At 40.9% G+C, this 12,266-nt stretch overlaps 1 protein-coding gene across 3 annotated transcripts in view; it reads right to left on the bottom strand.

Moving 5' to 3' along the window:
• Positions 1–4,532: 4,532 nt before the first annotated feature.
• Positions 4,533–12,266, bottom strand: part of plxna4 (plexin A4) — a 328,944-nt gene continuing 321,210 nt past the window's right edge. For all 3 annotated transcript variants that reach the window (XM_074697775.1, XM_074697774.1, XM_074697776.1), the window contains exons 31-32: positions 9,878–10,028; positions 4,533–8,272 (exon numbers count right to left, since the gene is read on the bottom strand). In XM_074697775.1, coding sequence (XP_074553876.1) covers positions 8,177–8,272; positions 9,878–10,028 — 247 coding nt within the window. In that variant the 3' untranslated portion in view covers positions 4,533–8,176. The remainder of the gene's footprint in view (positions 8,273–9,877; positions 10,029–12,266) is intronic.

Below are 12,266 nucleotides of genomic sequence, written 5' to 3' on the forward strand. Positions count from 1 at the left end.
CATGCTACAGGCTGCCAACAGCTGAGTTCACATGTAAACAATGCAGCCATGGTTACATGTAGGATCTCCAGACAAACACAGGAAAAAAAGTAGTAAGGATATCACTGAAGCCACAAAAAGTTTGGTGTCCATGACCAACAAATGAGCCATACAAAGTAATGATCCACTCCAAATACAAAGATTACGAAAAAGAGACGAAAAAATTACAAGAAACGGACAAAGAAGAGAGAGCTGCTGCGAAAGGCAGCCATAGCCAACAGGGCGGCGCATAGCGACCCAAGATAGGGCTGTTTTCACCATATGTGTATATAACTCCACAATAAATGGTCAGATTGCTTTGCAAAACAATACAAGACAAGGTCACCATAATTTCTGACAGATGTAAAGGTACGATCCAGTTCCTGGGAATATTCTGGATACTAAGATCTGGAATAAGAAATGTGTACTGGGTCATCATCATTTTCAACACTTTCAGGAAACAAATTATTGTACAAACCTGCAACTAACACCAAATTGTAGCAGACAGTCTGCTGAAAGGAAGTATAACATTAAAGTAGGACTTAAGTGTTGGTGACAACCACAATATGCTTGGTGGCAATCTGTGCTCTCTGAGTGCTTTCCTATTTTTTCTTGTGGTCATAAAATGTTAACGCAGCTGACCTTCAGGGTCGCCACACTTTTCTCCTTTTACAGATCAACACGTCTGAATCTCCTCCTCCAATCGTTTTTAGAGATCCATCAGACTCTGCACCATTAGCTGTCTAAGCTGTTACTGAATTCAAAGTGTTTCTACTCTGAAACAAAGCTGATCCGCTTGTGCAAACCTGTTCTTTCCAAACATTACTCTCCTGTCTGCACCTCTTACTCAAACATGTCGTTCTTTGTTGGAGAACTTTGCCACAGGAGCTGATGGAGTGATATCCATCTTTGGAATGGCTCTGCTGACAGTAAATCTAATAGTCTCTTGTCTCAGAGATAAGTCTTTTAAGCTGAGGTGGCCCGAGGATGAATTTGGGTTCAAGTCCCCAAAGCTGCAGATACAGGCTTATCGATTGTGGGATCCTGTAACCCCACATGCCTTTTAACACTGATCACCTTTAGAGCACCAGCTCCTCTCATCTCTCCATCCTCTGTCCGTCACTGTCTCCGTGTGGACAGATTTTTTTTTACCTCGAGGTGACATCAGGGTGGGGGGTTTAAGGTGAAAGTGCCGCAGTGATCACAGGAGTGTGGAAAACCACCCCCAACGTGAAGCAATCATAGCCGCCTCTCTATCATCCTGCCCCCTCCACCACCTCCATCCAACCCCTCCCCAACCCGTCACCCCTTCCATTATTCGCACCTCACTAGTCAGAGAATTAGGGTGACACTTCACGGGACCCCCCTCCTCTCCTTACCTCTCTTTCTCTCCCTGCTTCCACCTCTTCTCCTTCTATTTCTCACCCATTACTCCCAGTTCACTGCTTGGTATATGGAGGGTGACACCGGGCCAATTCAATCTCTCGTCCCCGTCAGCCACCGCAGCCTCCTTTCCAGCGGGGTGTCACTCTGTTTTCCACACTCCACACCTCCTCTTCTCTCCTTTGCTACACACAACTTTCTATTTCCTCATCTGTCACTCCTGTTTTCCATTTACTCGTCTTTTTTCAGCTTACCTTTGACTTTTAAGATCCTGCGTGTCCCGGGGAAGGTGTTTTTCAAGATGGCCTTGTTGTGCTGAGGCAGTGATATGTTGCATTGTGCTGCTGTAGCAGTTTGAAAAGTTGCTGTTGGGAAAAGTTAACAGAGGAAGCAACGTGTTTTAAGAGAAACAATGCTGATGGGCAGTAGAAGAAAGAAAACGTGCCTTGACTGGTTTCTGACTGTAAATGATACAGACTGTACAGTTAGACTCTATTTGTGTTTACTGAACAGACTTCGACTCTTTAAGATCCATTTATTCCCCTATTAGCTTTTTATTCCAATGATACTGTATATGTTTGGCAGCTTAAACATCACTTGGAGTAGTAACAGACTGAACGTGAGCCAAACTCAAGGAGAGGTCCAGGCCTCCTGAGCCAGCTTTCCTCATTCATTGAGAAAATCGATCCCCCACTTTGGAGCATCCAGCTTGGATGATGGGATGGAGAAGCTGTCAGAAAAAAGGAGGGAAGTAGAGTCAACTCTAGCTTTGGGGTGGCTGTGCCTCAGTGGTAGAGTTGAAAGGTCAGGGTCTGATCCTTTTCCAAATTCAGTTTCCCGTGCAAATCTCAGCCTCAAGTTAGCACTGTGCTCATATTTTTTCATAAATATAAAGAATTTTTTTATTATAAATTGCCTTTTTATTGAATTAAGGCCAAAAGTTGTGTTTAAATTTGATTATCAGGGCTGTAGTAAGTTGGAATTTGAGTGGATGCCTTGCAGTGTTTAGCCATGAGACATAAATCCTGCTTTAATTACTGATCATTGGAACTAAGACCAAAGATTGACCAAAAGCTAGCTGGAGATAGCATTCTGTCATAGATGCTACTTCTCTTCAGAAACTTATGTTTGACGTCTCTGAGACTCTGTGCTTAAATCTGTGTTTCCATCAGTTTTTCTTGTTATAGAAGGAGAATGATCATGGAAACTTTGACGTTAGTTTTGAGTCTGGGGTGACACCCAGTTATAAAAAAAATCTGACTTTGAATGTTCAATATCTATTTTTTTCCTGAATTATTTTTGGGGGCTTTTCATGTCTTTAATGATAGAGGAGAGGACAGTGGATAGAGTAGGAGAGTGATTTCAAACCCGGGTCACCCGCTTGAGGGAGAAACTCATGGGGTGTGACCTAAACCGGTAGGCCATCTGTGCCCCAAATGTTCAATATCTTTATATTGTTCCACCAGTAGATTGTTCCAGATCATAGAATGTATGGGCATTGTCTCTGTGATGTCATCCATTTGTTTCTGATACAGAGTTTTGGGGCCCATCGTTGACAGCGGCCATATTGGAAATGCTCAACTTTACCTAGATTTGTCCAAGTTTGGATGGGGCAAAGAGGCGGGACTTTGGCCTCTTTGCAGACAACTACAGTGCGCCAACATGTCACTTGAGTTAGCCATGCCCTTACATGGGCAATGTATTTTTTTGTTTGTTTATGGTTTCATTAATTTCATTTTTTTTATAAGAGTTTGAAACTTCGAGGTATGTTCAATATCAGTAGTAGTAGTAGATAGCACCCACTGACCTTTCTCTTTTATTCTGCTCCTATCAGCTGGTTTTATTCAGCCCAGCCCTCATGTGTTGGTGGTTTGTTGTTGATTTTCAGGCTCAGTTCACTTTAGTTGATATCTGCAGCAATGTTTGTAATTGAATAAGTTTAGGAAGATATTTTTTCTATGGGTAGATAAGTGACCTTAAATCTACCTCCCTTATGAAACAAGTCTTAGTAAAACCAGCTGCTCTGAAATGTGCTTAGCTTCTGTCCTTGCTCTTAGAAAGGCACTCTAAAAGGCAGTGACTGTTTCGCTGCTAATTCACCTATTATTTAGAGATTTACTCTTTCAGCTTCTCCTATTCAGAACTGGGCTATTCAGCGTGTTCTCCTGGAGCGTGACTTCCTCTGTGCAAAATTTATTCCAAACCTTGGTTTCTTTATCTTCCCCAGTGGCGCTGTGAAAAATCAGGCCATAGACTTAGAATTAATTGGATAAAACCATAATTTAAATAATTTGGATACTTAAGTCTGAAATAATTTGGGCCATTATGTATCATAAAATCAGGATTTCTCTTTTCATGGGAGAGCTCCTGTGCTGGTTCTATACTCACTGAGCTGTATTCAGCAGGCTTTGTTCCTGTGTGTCCTGACATGCACAGTCAACAGCTCTGAGAATAATTAGATATCTGAGTATAATGGAAATGTCTCTTTGTTATGCATTTAATCTCAGTCATGAAGGAGACAGAAGCAGACCTGAGATGGCCTCAAAGTCCCTGGACACCCTTGCCACCTAGGAGAAGAGCTATTTGACAGCACACAGAATGCTCTTTATGAGCAAATGCCTTCAAATTCAGACCTACAGTTCTTCTTTTAAAGCCACTTTGAGTTCATAGAGCCGTGTAAACGTTTTGTACTGTTAGGGTAAAGATCGGACTCAAGCAAGGTGGAAACTAAGGCTGTGGCATTTGTCTCAAAGCCACAGTAAAGCCGCCTGATCTCCAATTACAGAGCAGGCTTGACTGACACTTGTACAAGTTTTCTGCTTGGTGTGCAACTGTATTGCAGGAAAGAAAACTTATTTATAACTTTTACAAGTTTCTTTTTTTGGTGACTGCAGTAAAAAGCTGCAAATCTCCACCCACAGATCGCCTGTGAGGAGGTCTCTGACTGGGTGTTGAAATATTTAACATAAGGACAATGTGTTTCCCTGTGGAGAAGTTGCAAGTCAAAATGTATAGTTATTCAGACTCGATCATATTTCAGGCTTGTGTTGTGAATTAGCCTCAAGTCTGAGCACAATTTGCAAAATGACACAAAAAATCATGACGTTTGGTTTCATAATAAAGTTTATTCTATATTACAAATAGTATTTTGTTCTTGACTGCAAAATAGGAATGCATTATATTTACATACACAGGTATACAATTAATTATAACAAAGTTAGAGAAGCTCGCCTTATATCCCCCTGGTTCGGTTTTATCTCTCAATAAGATACTCTTTATCTTTCAAATATGGTCTAGTAAAAGTCTTTTCTAGCTTGTTTCTGTAACACCTGCTATAACACTGAGCTAGGAGGACAGTTTTAGTTCCTACAAAACGTTTCAAGGTGGAAACTTTATCTGTGCTCTTGGCAACAAGGTGGCTGCTCGCAGGCGGCCTTTTGTTGCAGGAGAAGGGACGGGGCAAGGAGAAAATGAAAGACAGGGTGTTACACCGGGGGGCAGATTCACAATGACAGTCCAGGACTTGCACGCTGTGTTGTTTACGAACACACAGCTGTGAGGGGGGAAACTTTGGGTATCTAGACAGAGTTTACATCAGCTACATGAATGAGAGAGGTTCTTTGTAATCGTCTAGAGGTGTTTAAAGTGGAAAGTTTTGACTTACAATTGAATGCCAGCTTTTTAAGGTGCTCAATCAATCCTTAGTCCCCTCATTTACCAATAAGAAGTTTGATATGTTTACCACAAAACATGTCCAGCAAACACTTTGTGAATGTACCCCTCCAAGTAGAAACAACACACATTCATAGAGCTGCAGTCGGGGATCAATGGACGATGACTTGGACATTTCACGTACTAAGGCTAAGAAAAAAAAACAGTCGCTTGCCAAACTCAGTCTGAAACATAAGGATACTACTAAGTCTATGTGCCCTCTGGTTGAATGATGTGGATTGTAAAAAGGTGTTTAACCACTGTTTGTGATCACTGAAAGAGCTTGAATGATATGTGGAGAAAACTGATGCTGAACCTTGTAGAAGAAATCAATGTGTTTTAATGGATTGGAGACAAGTTTAGTATTATGAAACTGAATGTAAGCTCAGCTGATGCAATGACAGCATGACAAAATAAAGGGGAAATGTAAAAGACAACATAATCAAGATAAAACTCTTAAAACAAGATGTAATAGCAGCAAAGACAGAGCAAGACTCAGCTTGCATCTTCAGTGTACCGAAACTAAAACCACAGAGTAGACGCAGCTGTCATGAGTTTGAGGACACGTCACCTCGATGAGGGTTCAAAAACAGGGTTCATGTTATTTAATAACCTGAAATAAACGGTGGGAGTTTCTGATTTGTAACTTTTAAGTCCCTAGTAGTAGTAGAAGTATATAAGTATCATTGAGCAAGGCAGTTCCATTTCATACCATCCAAGTAGGTCAACATGCAAGGGTATATAATATCTGTTTCTTAAGTATCTAACACTTGACAAAAACCATGGACATGAGGATCTGCAGCAGGGCTGATAAAGGTTCCACCTTAAACGAAAGTTATAGTTTTTATTACATGAACAATCCACTTTTCCATCTCGATTCTTCCAAGCAAAAGAAAGATAAAAGAACACATCCACATCATCATTGCAAGGCTTAATTTTCTTATTTTTCACTTTTTTTTAAATAAGTTTCTTAAATTGTTTACGTTTTACATGCGCTTAAAAAGCCAATAAAGGACCCAAGGTGGACCTAGGGCGGTCTTCACACATTCACATCACCACATGGGGCACGTTGTCAAGGCAAAAGAAAGGGCAGAGGTCAAAAGGTACGGAGGGCGCCTCCATCATCTCTCTTTCAATCGCTCGTTTTACATTGAAAGTCTGTCGTTTCCTGTTTATCCTGCCGTGATGCTCACTTCTTGTCCAGCTCTGAAATTTTCTTTTTTTTCTTCTTTTTTTTGAGGCTTGGAGAAAGGCCGCCCCCTGCCGCCACTGAGGACAACTACACTAATACAGACAAGAGCGCCTCAACAGTTACACACTCAAGAGTTGGGGTTTTGCCGTATGCAACTAGCTACCATCTCCAACGCTTGTGCAAAACAGAAAGAAAACTGGCAAGTCAGGAGCCGGACACGAGGGTGAACGGTGTGCAGAGAGCCAGAGAGACCCGCGGCGATGGAAAGAGAAAGAGGATGGGATCACGTCGCCCACAAAGCCTCTCACCTCGACACATTGAGGTCAGAAAAATCACACAGGTTTCTTAAAGTTCCAGTCACAATATTTTTTTGTCCTAGAAGTGGTTGTCTTTTACATAGTCCTTTTTTTCTACGTTCCTCAGTGGCACTTTACAAATACATTTTTGACCGTTTTGAAAATTTCAAGCTCCTTTGGTTTTTGGCTGACCGACTTAGTCCATCTTGTTTGATTTCTCCACACAAAAAGTCTTTAAATAAGAACATCCTGGGAAAGAAGTGCTACTCTCACAACAGACCCCTTTAGAGAGCAGTCAGCCGTCTCTGACTGCGCCATGTTGGATCATTCTCATCTTTAATGATCAGACAGTTCCTACCCAGTACGTTTCAGTCAGCTATTCCTTCACTGGAGACTTCTAGGCAGTCAGGATCTTAGGCAGCTGCTGATCATGTGTGTGTTTGTGCGGGTGTGTGTGTGCTTTGATCGACCGCAGTGGCGGCACAAGATTGGAAGAGGCGAGAGCCAGATGAGGACTGCTCCTGGTGTTTGGACGAGCAGTCAGGAACTGTCTTCCAGAGTTGGTTGTTGTGTGCTTCTTACGGAGGATCCACTTTGGGTCGAGGCCCTCCTGGGTTTTTGTCTAATAGGTTAATTTTGCTATAGCCACGTAAGCCGGATGGAAGCAGAAATCATGAACGTTTCCTTTGAAGTAAATGTAAGCTGGGCAGGGACATGTGCGAATGTTGCAGAGGGGTACAGGTCGGGGGATGCTCCGGTTTGTAAAGTTTTAGTGTCAGTCACATTTCAATAAAGGAAAAGTTCAGAGAAGCACTAATCCTCCTCCCCCTCCCCCATCAGTCTGTTTTCTTAAATACAACTCCAGCTACATTGAAAGAACACAAGAACATTCTAGGTTTGCCTGGACTCGCCCCAAATTTCCTCGGATATGTATGCTTTGCTTGTAGGTACAGTGTAAACTTGGCAAACCATCCTTGCATTAATTTTCTTCAGAGGTGTTCATTTGGCTTGCAGTCATCATTGTTGATGTTTCCTCTTGATTCTGTATATTGAATATAGAACTACAATAAACAGGACTCTAGAGATGGTTTTATTTCAACTATCCTATTTCCAAAACAGTTCTCAACAAAATGGACACCAGCATCCTGGTTTTTAAAGAATTACCTATCAGTGTAAATTCTTGAAGGCAACATAAAAATGTTTTTCCCCTCTTCCCTTCCAGCAGGGGGACTGAAGTTTGCCAATATGGCCGCTTCCAGGCAGTCACCCCTCGGATCTCTTCGTGTGGCGAAGCTCGAGGGATCTCCTGCATTGCACTGAAGGAGACACCAACCACAGCTTGAACCACCCCTCAGGTAAATTCAGGTAAACTAGTCTATGCAGCAGAGTGGATGAGGAACAGAAAATATCTCTCAGGTAAGAGGAAGCAGAAAAAAGGTCAAGGAAGAAGTCATCATCTTTGAAAAGGCGGAGGGAGGAAGTCACATGATGAAAAAAGATGGGGACAGGTCTTCGCTCAGGCACGGCTCGGTTTCTGATGGGGTCTCTTCCCAGTGCGCCCTGGGAAGTGCGGTCCTCAGCTCTCCAGACTCATGAAGGCCACCACCTGCTCCAGCTTGAAGGCCAGCCTCTGTTTCCTGGCGCCGTCGTCCTGCTCCAGTGAGCACACAATCTGCCGACGGGACAGAGAGGTAAACACACATTACTCACAGAGCTCTGAGTAACACCACTGCAGTCAGGAGATGGGGATAGAGCTGTATTCGAGTTATTCACATGCTCTTGTTCATGTTTAGAGTCTTATAAGTGTTAGTAATGATAGATTCCTGACGTGTTTGTACACATTAAAAACAGTATTACAGGAGAATAACAGCGCTGTGTTGAAACTATGGAGGCTCCAGAATCTGTAGAATCTGACAGGTGAAAGCTTTTTGGAAATCAGACAGGAGAAAAAGTGACCAACAAGAAAATATAACGATAAGGAAGCCGTGACAGACTCTAGTGACCCAGACCAAACTTGATGATTCCCACCCTTAACAGGCTTCACTTCAAAAGAGAGCACATCTCATTCTTATAGGTTGGTTAATTTCACAGGTTACTCAGACTTATAAAAGGTATTGTTTCCAAAGTCTTCTTGCTCCTTCCTTTATTTTTTATTTTGATTTTAATTGAACTGCTTAGCCTCACACATTTGCCTTTATATTTTTCTGATCAAAAATACCACTTTCATTGAAGCTCTTGTGAGAAGCTTTGTGCTTGTTTTGGCGCCTCCTTGTGGAAAAAAAAGCAGATTTTTTTCTTTGTACATGTAAACGTAGCTTTAAACAGAATTTTTTTATTTGCATTTTTAGGTGAAGCAGAAGTTTCATAATGAATTTCAGTCATTCTACTGACATTTAACTTAAGCCATCGTTAAATGTTAAGCACGCTGTTTTAAAGAGCGATTCCTGTATCCTTAAAGCTGCAGTAAACTGTGCCCTTACCAGGTATGTAAGCACAAACAGGAAGAACAGTGTATTGGGGACATTTTTCCATTTTTTTTGTCAGAAACAGAGGGTTTTTGGACAGATCTGAACTAGAATCCCTGGTTTAAGAGCTCAACACCTAAACCCCTTAGATACTCATACTGTGAATCAGGATTTTACAGCTCCTTTCTGGACTCAAAACTACATTTCGTCAGGGTTCATGAACACTGTATTACAAAACCAGATAAAAGAATCACTTCTTACAGATTATAAACCTGACATGTCTCTTAATCTAAAATTACACGTTTCTAAAAGAGCTGTCTACATTTGAAGTTAATTATTATGTGATTGGTTAAGGCTGCTAATGAAATGTTTTTACTCCTTGTGGTGGACAATGCATTCAAGTGACAGATTGTTCTTCTTCTCCAAGAAAAAAGTGTATTAAACTTAGTTTTGATGCAGAGATTATAAGGAAAGAAGTGGATTTTCTGCAGCAGTGGTCTCCAACACTTTCAACTTTTGATATTAACAACAAAACACTTGTTTGGAAAGTGCTGAAAATGTTGCTGTTGCACTCCGTGGTGAAGCAATCTACAAACTTCTGAGTTCAGGATGAAGAATCACTGCAGTGGTTTCTCTTTTCTACAGATTTGGATGAGTTTCTGAATCATGCCAGCCTGTTCACAGTGATATATATCCATGGGACCAAAATGAGGATGGAAACACTGACGAGCATCAGTTTGAAGAAGATAGAAAAATAGTGGTAAAGGTTGGGGGAGAAAAAAGGTGAATGGAGAAGTGTTGGATTTACAAACCTCCTCAGTGTATTTGCCCACGTAGGAGTAAATCTCACTAAGAGAGCTCATGCTGTTGAACTCATTCATGTGCATCCGTGACTGTTCCGCCAAGTAGGCGTTCATGTCCTGGTCGCTGATCGCTGGCATCTTACTAATGTCTGAGTAGTACCTGTTGGAAGACACAGAGGGGGAAACAAAGCAGAGTTATTCAGTGTTTACTGTGATGAAAGCTGTAAGAGAATCTGGCTTGTGATTTGAGACGCTGAATAGACCAGTCGCTGTGTTTCAAAGGAGACAGAGCTGCTGCTCTCCTCAGAGCTAATTACTCCCTGCAGCAGGTCTTTAAGGACGTGAAACTGATGCATGAGGCAACAAGTGTGCTGCATGGTAACATGAGTGATATGGAGTCAGAGCAGACACTGACAGGCTTCTGATTTCAACCTTGAACAGCACAACAGAACAAAATCACACAGTGTGTTGAAGTAAGAGTAATCAGTCACTGTCAGCAGCAGCTGCGTTGCCCCTATCAACTATGTTAATTAAAGGGCGTTATTTACATATTAAATTCCTGTAGCTGCAGCCGCTGGAGGACAGGCCGGGTGTTTGGCTGGATAACTCTGGGCATGTGTGAGGGAGAGATGGATTTGCCAGGAAGGTAGTCTTCAGAGCAAACTGAGCAAAGGGAAAGGCAGGCTGCTGCTGATTATAGCCTTTGCACAGAGGTCACGCACACACATCAACACCTGCTCAGTGCTGCAGGGCAGTTTTAGGGAGCACCAGGCAGGAGTTTGTTAGTGAGGAGAGCAGGTGTGCTTGTTTTGGAAAGAAAGTTTGTATAAACACAACTTTAGTCCTTTACTTTGCAAAAGAGAAAGAATCATTGGGAGATTATTATCAAAGAGTTGAAACATTAGACCAGGGTTTGTTCAACTGGTGGCAACACAAAGCAACAACATCCTGAGGCATCATGCATACACAGCTCAGAGTGGTCGAGGTGAAAGGAAATCATTTAATTAATGATTGTTTGTTAAAGTCCCTGTATTTGAGGAGTTTTCAGTCATTGGTGGTTCTGTTTTTTGACCATGTACCCCTACTGTAGCTTGGTAGCAGGTTTATAGTTTGCAGTTCAGTTTGAAGTGTAGGAAACATATGCATGTTGATGTTAACCTTGTTCAGCCAGAAACCTCTAATTTTTTTTTGAGACTGAGATTTTAATTAACAGTTTTAGAAAAATCCACTACAAAATATTGCTATAGCATTTTGTTTATGAGATATTTTTTGCATCACATTTGATAAATTGGGCATTTTTGGCAACTTTTTTCGTAAAGTTTTTAGTAAATATGCGTTTCAGTGCAGAAAATACTTATTTCAAAAAATGAGTAACAATTTGGATATTGCAGCTTCATGGAAAAAAGTAATAAATAAATAACAAATATAATAATAAAAAATAATAAATAAATAAATAAATAAATAAATAATTTTTGAAAATGGGCTGTCATGAACTTCAGGTGCCTCTAGCAGTATGACAATCCTCAAGGGGGTATATTACATTTCTTTATATTTTTTAGCAGGTTTTTAAAGAAACTATCTTTCATGATACTGAGATAAAGATCTTTCAAACTCATGTTTCAGTACTGGGTTAGATTGTTGCTTCTGTAATCTGTCTTTAATGATCAACACTTGGGAAAAAAATAGTCAGGATGTCAAGTTGTTTGCCTGTTAAAGGTCTTTCTCATTGTATGTTAGCATCAAGCTAAATAAGTTTTTGCTTAATGGTAACTTCGCCTCCATTAAAGATAACTATCCTCAGGTAAGTCAGGCTGTGTTATACTAACAAATAATATTTCTCTTCTGTATTTTGAGTGTGACAGTTCCTCTCTGTGTGAAATTTCAATAAACGGCCAAATCAAGAAGAGCAGTCTCATTTCATAAAGAACTGTTTATCCCATCTGCCAAACCAAACACCCACAGTCACAGACTATAGAATTCATACAGGATATAGATTTATAATATGCATGTGATGTTAAACTAAGCTGTTTGAAAGGACATAATTTTTATCCCATGTTTATTTTAACCAGCAAAACTTATAAACTGAAATAATTAGTATCCTCTGAGTAGAAGCAGCCTGTAGAAAACTTTTCTTCATTTTGTGTCAAACTCCTCAAACAGCTCTACAAGCCGTCTCCATAAAATGTTACATTAGCAAATGTACTGATCCATAAGCAGGCGCTCTTGTTAACAAATAGAGTCCTGACAGCTGTGATGGATTTGTCATTGTCAGGAGAGCATCAACTCCCACATCAAATTCAACACAAGTGTCAATATCTCACAAGCCCGCTTCACTTCACAGCCCCAAATTAATAACATCAACATACTGCGGCAAGTACAAAGCACAGTGGGATAAGAA

Source organism: Halichoeres trimaculatus, unplaced genomic scaffold, assembly GCF_033239565.1.
Source record: "Halichoeres trimaculatus isolate MK-OKI-2021-1 unplaced genomic scaffold, fHalTri1.1 fHalTri1_scaffold_21, whole genome shotgun sequence".
Lineage (NCBI taxonomy): Eukaryota > Metazoa > Chordata > Actinopteri > Labriformes > Labridae > Halichoeres > Halichoeres trimaculatus.